The following is a 10,000-nucleotide window of genomic DNA, read 5'->3' as shown; positions in this document are numbered from 1 at the left end:
CCGTCACTAAGACCAACACACTACCCCTTTTGATCCTCAGAGGCTACATAAATGCTAGTAAGGGCACAATGGTCGGTGGCAGTCCCTGGGATTTATTGAGCATTCTGCCCACTGTTATCCTTGGGTTTAGCTGGGTTTAGAGGGGACCACTCAAAGCACTAGACCAACCAACTCCAGTGTGGGTGCCCTTGGGTGTGTTGTTCCCTCCAAACTCAAAACATAACTCTACTGTCAGGAGTCTAAGAATAAACTGAACATCCTTCCTCCTCTCGGCTCCACCGCAAAAAAGAAAGGGCCTTGCACCTGCAGCAGTATTTCTTGTGTGGTGTGGAGAAGAAGAGCATCTTATTTCCAGTTAAATGGAATGCACTGAGGGAAATCAAACTGGAAGAAAAGCAATTTCAGATGGAAGAGGAGCTGATGAAAAGAAGAAGAAAAAAGGGGAAAAGAAACACAGAAAGCCGTGTTTCCACCGTCTTCCTAATGAAAACAAACCAGGAGAGCAAAAACAGAGAAATCTATTAACCGGGATATAAAACTAATTAAAACCCCCATTAAAGCCCCCATATAACACCCACCCAGCAGCATAATTACAAAGCCACTCTCGCGACAATCAAAGAGCACTTAACTCTGCTCTGATCAGCAGCAAACACACGCACACACAAACACACATACGCACATATGCACACACACACACACACACACACACACACACACACACACACACACACACACACACACACACATACACGCGCGCGCGCGCGCGCCATTGAAACGGCTCTTAACCCACCACACGATAATGTAACTAATTCCTCATTTTCCTCTACTGAAACATCTCAACTAATATTCTCCATAAAAAAACAACAGCAAAACAAACAACCTGAACATGACGCTAAATAAACTACACTTAGATGAACTCACGTTCTATTAAAAATAATATCATGTAAACTCATCTCGACATGAACTGCGCAGCTCAGCAGATCTCTCGGCAGGTATAAACAAACGTTTAATTTGCTTTACAAAATGAAAAAGAATTACACTTAGATGTGGATTTTCTTCTTTACTCTTAAACACTGTACAGATGGGTGTACTATGATAGGTAACTGCTTTACCCAGGTACCTACAGGACTAACCCTTGATCTCCAAACAACATGCCACTTTAGAAACAATAGATTCTCAGTGTAGTTTTCTTTTAGAGATCAGCGGTTACTCCCAAAGTTTCAAGGGTTAGCCAGTTACCGCGTTTCGTAGTGCAGCCCTCAGTTTGCTCTCAAACTGACCTCATTAATCCACAGGATCAACTGCTGAGAGGAGAGTAAATCCATAACTGTGGCCTTGGCTCTATGGTGACCCACCGTCAGGGCACAACAAACCTCACTCTGCCTGCAGTGGGCTGCAAACACAGCAGGCTGATGCATAATACGATATATGGTCTTTTGGGCACCTACCGTCGACTTAGGGTCAGGGTTAAAGTTAGGCAAGGTACACTGCCTTGAGGTCGTCGGGGGCAGCGCTGCCTTGAAGTCGACAGTGGGGGCCCAAAACACCATCAAGTGTATAATACCAGAGAGTAAACAACAACAACAACAACAACAGCAACAGCATGAAGAAGAGCAGAAAAACACATTTGTGGAGCAGTAAAAATAACTTCCTATACTAATCCAACAACTGGATGATGCTGACTCACTGTGCAAACAGAAACAGCACTGCCTCGTATGCATCATGTAAACATGGAAGAATGCCTTCAAGCAGATACATTGGTATTTGCACATGAAACATGCAGAGTACACACACGCACATCCACCAACTTTGGACATACACCATCACACACACACACACACACACACACACACACACACACACACACACACACACACAAACCAGTGAACATGAATTCAGAAGGAGCACGTGCCCACCTAATCCAAAAGAGTGGCAGGTGCTAGACAGTAATTCTACTTTCAGTACACACTTTCACTAATTGCCCACACACATTTTTACACACACACACACACACACACACACACAACTTCAATAAATTCAATAAAAGCATTTTTGTACCACCGCCATTTTAACATAACAGTAACATCTAATTACTTTTGATTCTGCCAAAAAATTAAGCTGAAAACGGAATGATAATTCTCATATCATATCACACCAATACTAATTATATCACAATGTCAATGCAATCACACACACACACACACACACACACACACACACACACAATCAAATCAATCCAACACAAGACGGAGATCAATCTGACCTGCTATCACACAGATAAATATTGTCCTTCACAGAAAGTAGCTTAAACATCAAAGATGTCTTACAATGCTACCATACTACAGATTATACAACAGCTGGAGGAAGGACGAACACACACACACACACAGACATGCACACACACGCACGCACACACAAACACAGAAGTGCACACACACACACACACACACACCCACACACGGGCAAAGACAAGCTGACCTTCTCCCTCTCTTCAAATCAAGGCATTCATCAACCATTGTAAAGTCACCCATGACCAATGTGAATCTACACACACACACACACACACACACACACACACACAATAATTCCATAAAGCACCACCAAGAGTCCTTGTGAATGCAAAGCTCACCCCCTATAAGGCTGTACCCACACATCCCCATCACCCTCCATAATCAGTAACTAGGCAGTAAATGGACAGCAGCAGTGGTGATCTGGCCCGTGGAGAGGCAGTGAGAGCCGGGTCTGGGCATATTGATGCAGTGACTCTGGACATCTACGAGATGCTTTCTCTGGCACAAAGAAAGCCCATTAGTGGACATACAGCTCACTATTGCCTGCTTGGTCCAGAGTTGGACTGCGTGAAAACATGAATATTAACAACCAGGATGAAGAAAGGGGAGGAACGATACTGACAGAGAGATAGAGAGAGAGACATGGTAGAGATTGGAGAATTAAAGAAAGAATAAAGGACATGAAAAACAGATTTAAGAAATGGGAGACAAGAGGAGAAATGATGAGCAAAAAGGAAGGAAGAAAGAAAGAAAGAAAGAAAGAAAGAAAGAAAGAAAGAGCATAGTGTGAGAAAAGAGTGGAAGTGGAGAGTAAATGAGGAAAGTAGAATGTAAGAAAGATGAAAGAGGAAGAAAGGATGAGAGAAATAAAGAAAGAAAGATTAAAGAGGAAAAAGACAGAAAGACATAGAGTAAACAAATATACTGGAACTGAGGATGCTGTGGAACTGACAAAGAGGATAATTGCTTTGTTTTGAATTGACAGGTCAATTCCATCATCTCATGCTGTTAACATGTATTAAATAAGCAGTGTGGGGAACTGAGACGCCGGCATCAAGTAAACGTGAAGAGAGTCGGACAGAAGTCGAACCACTGATACTCTCCCGTCAACACAGCACAGCACAGCACATTACTACGCCAGACTTGGTGGGTGATTGCTCTGCAGGTAGCTTGGCGCTGGGTTGGGCTGGGTTGGGTTAGGTTGGGTTCAACTGACAACTACTGCGACGATGGTCTGCACCTGGCCCAGTGAGGACAGCGACTGCACCTGGCCCAGTGAGGACAGCGACTGCACCTGGCCCAGTGAAGACAGCGACTGCACCTGGCCCAGTGAGGACAGCGACTGCACCTGGCCCAGTGAGGACAGCGTCTGTGCCGCTGCTGGGTCCAGCAATGGAGGAGGAGGGCGAGGAGGGAGAGGCTTCTGGCTGCATGGGGAATCATTTGCTGTAATACTGCCTCACAGCCAGAGGATCCTCCTTGTTTGTTTGGATTAATTGGTGTCTATGCTGTTCGCATGCTGCTGTGGGGCCTCTGCTTTATTACTTTATTATTGGTCTTTAGTTTCAATACACACCATGGTTTGGTGGTATTTCATTTTATCTTTATTAAATGATGCACACACGTACACACACACACACACACAGATGTATATATATAAAGCAGCACTTGTGCAGCATGCACAGCAGCAATATAGGGGGAGTAGAGCTCATTGTGGGAGTTGAGTTGAGACTCCAGCATTGACAGTCAGCTGTGTGCTCAGTAAACAAACCAAGAGCAGGAGCCAGCGTCCACAGCCAGCTCATTAAACTCTACTAACCTGCCTCCCTAATACCTGCCAGAGCCTTCCGTGACCCACTGCACACACACACACACACACACACACACACACAAACAAACATGCACACAACAACACACACACACAAGCACAAATACAAATACACAATCATACATATGAACACACACAAATACTGACAGATACACACACACAAAGACATTGACAACAACTGCACACGCAAAGCTTACATACATACAAACATGCACACACACATACACTCTGATGTGTGTGTGTGTGTGTGTGTATGTGTGTGTGTGTGTGTATGTGTGTGTGTGTGTGTGTGTGTGTGTGTGTGTGTGTGTGTGTGTGTGTGTGTGTGTGTGTGTGTGTGTGTGTGCAGCACACACTCACAATACACCTGTTTAATTGCTGAAAAACTCTTCCCATTCCCCTTCAGACCACACAGATGCTTCCCCAACCCCAAGGGCTGCTGGGAAGTGAGAGATAAGCCCCGGAGTGCTGGATTTAGTGCCAACCAGACCGAGAAACAGAGACAGAGAGAGAGAGAAATGGGGGAGAGGGAGAGAGAGATGGAGAGAGAGAGAGAGAAAGACATGACAGATAAGACAGATGGATACACAAGTAGAGGTAGAGAGCAATAGTGCAACAGAAAGAAAGAGAGACAGAATAAAACCAAAAGCTTGGAATAGAGGGAATAGACAGAGGAAGAGAAAGAGGAGAAAGGAAGAGAGAACAATATTTGAAACTCCCATGTACTTTGGGTGCCTTGATAAACTTCATATGAATGCTGTGGCAAAATAATTGTGTTTCCTTCAAAGTCTATAAGCTCAAATGGGCATCTCACAAACACACAAACATCCACCAACCCATATGTAAACACACATGCTAACAAACACAAACAATCACCAACCCATACGCACACACACACTTCCACTGACAGACACGCCTGTCAAACGCATCACTAACTGTCCAACAGCCGTCATGGAGTGAGCTAGCATTAGCAGCGCAACAGTGTGGCGGAGTGAGCTTTCTGGGCGGACGCGACAGCCTCAGTAATGGGGCCCAGTGCGCCATGGAAACAGCAAAACACCATCTGGAGCAGGGGCTGCCTTCTACTCCCCCAGGATTTCTGGACTGCCCCTGCAGCTCCGAACAGAGGCAAACTGCCCCCTTCACACACATAAGTCTCACATCAGCGCTCGCTAGCCCATGCTAGCATTAACATGGTACAGCAAGCGACCTTATCCCCTGTGGTGTGGTGACACAACAAAACCAGCATTATCTGACGACAAGACTGAGCAAACCAATTACACCGAGCTTATGCTAAATATGCTAATTATGCTAATTAATGCACACGTTATGACAATAGTAGAATTGATTAGAGAGTGACGATCAGTCCGAGAGTTTGACCTGTCCACAATCAACATAGAGGCAAATGCAAACACACAAACACAGGGCCCAGAACGCATCAGTAAACCAAACGAGCGAGACAGACACACACACACGGACACACACAGGAACCATAGCACAACGGTAAACAAAACCTCCCAGCAGGGGGGGTGGACAGGAAGTGATGAGTCGACACTCACCGTTTGGACTCTCCTCATCGATGGTGACGATGGTGGCTGGGGGCCCCGCCCGGGACAGCTTACACTCTGTGGATGAGAGAGGTGACAATGACAATGACACACTTTAAAACCCATCACGTCAGGAAAGCACAGGTCACTGTGCTGGATCTTCACATCCCCTGTGGGCTTAGTGTATGTGATTACACAGGATTAACCCCTCACGACAACAGGGGCAGCAGGGATAACTGGGCTAAGCAACACGTGGGCCGTGGCCACCACCGCCATCGGTCAGCAGGGATGGACAATAACTGGACCTGCACAAGGTCACTATACAGAACATCACCAGTAGGGTGGGATTTGTGCATAGTAGGTTTGGCAGCAGGCATCTAAGTAAAGGAGACAGGCAGGGAAGAGAAGAGGAAAGAGGATCACAGAGGCATGATGGGAGACACATGAGGAGTCTGGGCAGCAGCTCTGAAGGGTGGAGGGGAGAGAGGCTGCTGGGGGTGGGGGTGGGGGTGGGGTGGGGTGGGATGCACCAAATAAAAGGCTTGTCCACTCTGTCAACAATAACTACAGCTATAACTAATGACAACTGCAGCTATAATTATACAAGTGTCCTAGGCCAACAAAGACAGCCTCATTCAAGTTGTATCATGATGCATTTCAAATTTGATGAATTCTAGTGTGCTGATTAGTTTCTATAGTAACAATATCGATCTTTATGTCATAACCCTTATACCATGAGATGTGGATAATGTTGTTGAGCACAAATTATATGCTATGATATTACAGGTATCTGGAGCTGACTGTGTGGACAGGCCTTCTGGGACGGGTGAGGGCAACTAGAGTGGCCATCGGGAGCATGGAGAGGGCATCGGGGGTGAAAGAGCTTTCAATCTTACCCTCATACTGCCAGTCTGTGTTAGTGGCATCGGTGGAGAGAGGGGAGAAAGTGAAGAAGAAGAAGAAGAAGATGAAGAAGAAGAAGAGGAGGAGAGAAGAAGAGGGGAAGAAAAACATGAGAAGCTAAGTTAGACAGACATCAGCCTGTGAGAGATCTTAAGACAGAGGCAGCAGAGAGGGATTAGTCAGATAAAAGCAACGCTGTAATTTGTGTGAAGAAATGACTCGGAACACAGGTGTCTTGTTTGGACACGGAGATGAGGCTGCGGATAGCGGGAGAGGTATCAACGTGTCAGCGGGTATTAGAATGCTTACACACTGAAGGCCACTGTCATAAATCTATTCATAAGGACATGAATAACTGCGTTCATTCAATAAGCTCAGCAACCAATTAAAAGGCAAGTCACTCCCTGGCTAAACAGTGACATCAGTGGCCTTGCAGGCTCCCTGGACCAATGCACGTGTACACACACACACACACACACACACACACACACACACACACACACACACACACACACACACACACACACACACACACACACACACACACACACACACACACACACACACACACACACACAATTAGCCTTGAGTGTCTGCAGTGACCGTTGTAAGCTATCTGCTTGCTATGAGTCAGTGGTGTCAGTTAACTGGGAGCTATCAGAGCTAGAAAAAGAGGAGACAGTGACACCAGACATACACACACACACACACACACACACAGACAGACACACACCACCCCATCTGCCTTATGTGGTCCAGTGCTTCTTGCACAACCGAGCACCTGGCTCCTCGTGTCCAAAGGCAGATAGTCTTCTAATGAAATGTTAATAACCATCGAGGCCTCATCTGGGCCTTCAAAATGCCCTCCCCTGACAGGACACCCAACACACACCCTGAAGTCAACACCAGTAAGGCACTTATCCTTCCCTCGGCTTCTGAGGTAGGGCCAAAAAACATTCCGAATAAATGTCAGGGTTTCATTTTTTTCACCAAAAATTAAATGAGCAGCACAAAATGTGAGCAAAAAAAAAAAAAACCTCGGAATTGACCTGCTCCAGTAATTCACTTCCAGTTATTGAACTCCCTTCTGTTCCGTCTCATATTCCTCACCTGAGAGAGCAGGACTGCATTAATCCCACACGGGCAGTTGCGCGGCCCATAGGGCGAGCACGGGGGAGGTCAGAGAAGGTCAGTGCAGAGTTTGACCTGAGCGGAGGGAGGCACTGCTGGAGAGTGTTGGAGGCCTGCTTGCACACATTACATTACAGATCAGCATTACAGAGGGGAGTCACTCTCCCGTTAGGGAGCTGGTGGTGCGATCTGTGTGTGTGTGTGTTTGTGTGTGTGTGTGTGTGTGTGTGTGTGTGTGTGTGTGTGTGTGTGTGTGTGTGTGTGTGCACTGCGCACACAATGTTTGAGTCCCTGACTTGAGCAAAAATACAGACACTGATGCTCACAGATTCACAGAAATACACACTAGACACAGATGTACACACACACAAACAAACACACACGCACACACAGAAAATAACACACACTGTGAGAGAGAATGGAAACAAACATACACTAAACACACAAGCACACACACTCACAGAGGCACAGAGGCACACAATGGTAGAGAGAGAATGGACACTAACACACACACACACACACACACACACAAACGCACACTGACACATCATGTTTATGGGATGTGAGAAGGTTCTGTGCTGCTCTCAGAGAAAATGGGCTTCTTCTGACCATCAACCCACATATCTGTGTTTTGATGCAATGTGTGACATCCCCTACAATTTCCACCAACACTCAGGGAAATGATGGCAGATTGCACACTATGCTGATTGCATACCTTCCAGCTCATTGCCCCCCCACTCCACCTCCAAAATGCACACACACACACACACACTCATAATGAGGGTGGTCTCCCAACTTCAGAGTATTCTCCACACAAACACACACACACAAACACACACACAGCTGTACACACACACACACACCAGTACACGTATACACACATACACAATCACAAACACGCACGCATATGCACACGCACACACAAACACACACACACACAGACTCTTGGCCAATCGATGGAGGTGTACTGCTGTTTGGCCACATGTTGATTTGCTGCAGCTCGAGGGAAAAAAAGATAAAAAAACAATAATAATGAAATGCATCCCCTTATGTCCATCTGCATTTGACGCTTCAGGGAGAGAGAGAGAGAGAGAGAGACAGAGAGAGATAGAGACAGAGAGAGAGAGAGAAATAAACAGAGAAAGATAGAGAGAGAAATACAGAGAGAGGGAGAGAAAGAGAGAGAGAGAGAAATACAGAGAGAGAGATAGAGACAGAGACAGAGATAGAGAGAGAGAAATAAACAGAGAAAGATAGAGAGGGAAATACAGAGAGAGAGAGAAAGAGAGAAACAGAGAGAGAGAGAGAGGGAACAGACTTCCTGTGAGTCCCAGAGAGGGTGGCATTCTGCTTTCCAAAATGTCAGCCTTGTGTTTTCCCTCAAAGCCAGTCGCTGGCCGGGCATACAAACCCAATCATAAGCGTGCAGCGGCGGCACAAAACCTGCTGGAAAAATCAAGCACTCCCAGGTGCTCACTCTAATCCCCAAGAACCCAACGCGCTTAATGTCGTGTAAGTGGGGCCTCTCCTCCCCCCGCCTCCCGCTCTTTGTTGTTCCAAACAAATCCTCCGCTAACGCAAAAAATATCGAGCTGCACACGCATGTCGTCTTCCTGGAACACCATCGACCCACTTTTAAAAGCACTTAGAGACTGCGGGTTTTGTCAATCAGCCACAGAGCCGAGTGTGTTTTCTGATGCAGATCAACTCTTCAAAGAGCAGGAAAGGGAGGTTAAATACAAACCTCAAAACACACACGCAAACACATATACTCGGATAACAGACATATCAGATAAAATAGACGGGCACGAGCAAGCGCGCGCACACACACATTTTAATTCTTTATTTAAATCCACAAATCATATTACAACAGACATGATTCAAATATTTCAAGAGATAAGAAGGGCTTTGTCACTCATTGGTATTCAGGGGTACAAAAAACATCTCCTGCACCATACTGCAAGGCTGCCTGTAACTGCAGATATGGAGCAAAACTTTGCTAGCTGTTTTGTTTTTCTGCTGGAGAGCAGCTTCATATCTTGGTCTTGGTTATCACTTCAGTCCAGTGCCACAGGTGTGTACAAGTCAAGAGCCTGCTGGCTGTGGAGTCCACACACACACACACACACACACACACACACACACACACACACACACACACACACACACACACACACACACACACACAAACCACTTGTCCCACAGGGGGTTCAAAGGACACTCTCATGGGCTCTGGCTTTAAACTGCGCTGACAGCGCAGCAGGAAAGAGCCACTTTATGGAAGAGAGGTACAAGCTATG

At 46.1% G+C, this 10,000-nt stretch overlaps 1 protein-coding gene across 6 annotated transcripts in view; it reads right to left on the bottom strand.

Moving 5' to 3' along the window:
• pcdh15a (protocadherin-related 15a) overlaps window positions 1-10,000 on the bottom strand; it is a 267,430-nt gene that overhangs the window by 166,352 nt on the left and 91,078 nt on the right. For all 6 annotated transcript variants that reach the window (XM_048269713.1, XM_048269715.1, XM_048269717.1 and 3 more), the window contains 2 exons: window positions 6,563-6,577; window positions 5,679-5,744 (listed from right to left, as the gene is read on the bottom strand). In XM_048269713.1, the coding sequence (XP_048125670.1) occupies window positions 5,679-5,744; window positions 6,563-6,577 (81 nt within the window). The remainder of the gene's footprint in view (window positions 1-5,678; window positions 5,745-6,562; window positions 6,578-10,000) is intronic.

This window comes from Alosa alosa, chromosome 18 (assembly GCF_017589495.1).
Source record: "Alosa alosa isolate M-15738 ecotype Scorff River chromosome 18, AALO_Geno_1.1, whole genome shotgun sequence".
Classification (NCBI taxonomy): Eukaryota; Metazoa; Chordata; class Actinopteri; order Clupeiformes; family Clupeidae; genus Alosa; species Alosa alosa.
This window is presented reverse-complemented; position numbering and strand designations above follow the sequence as displayed.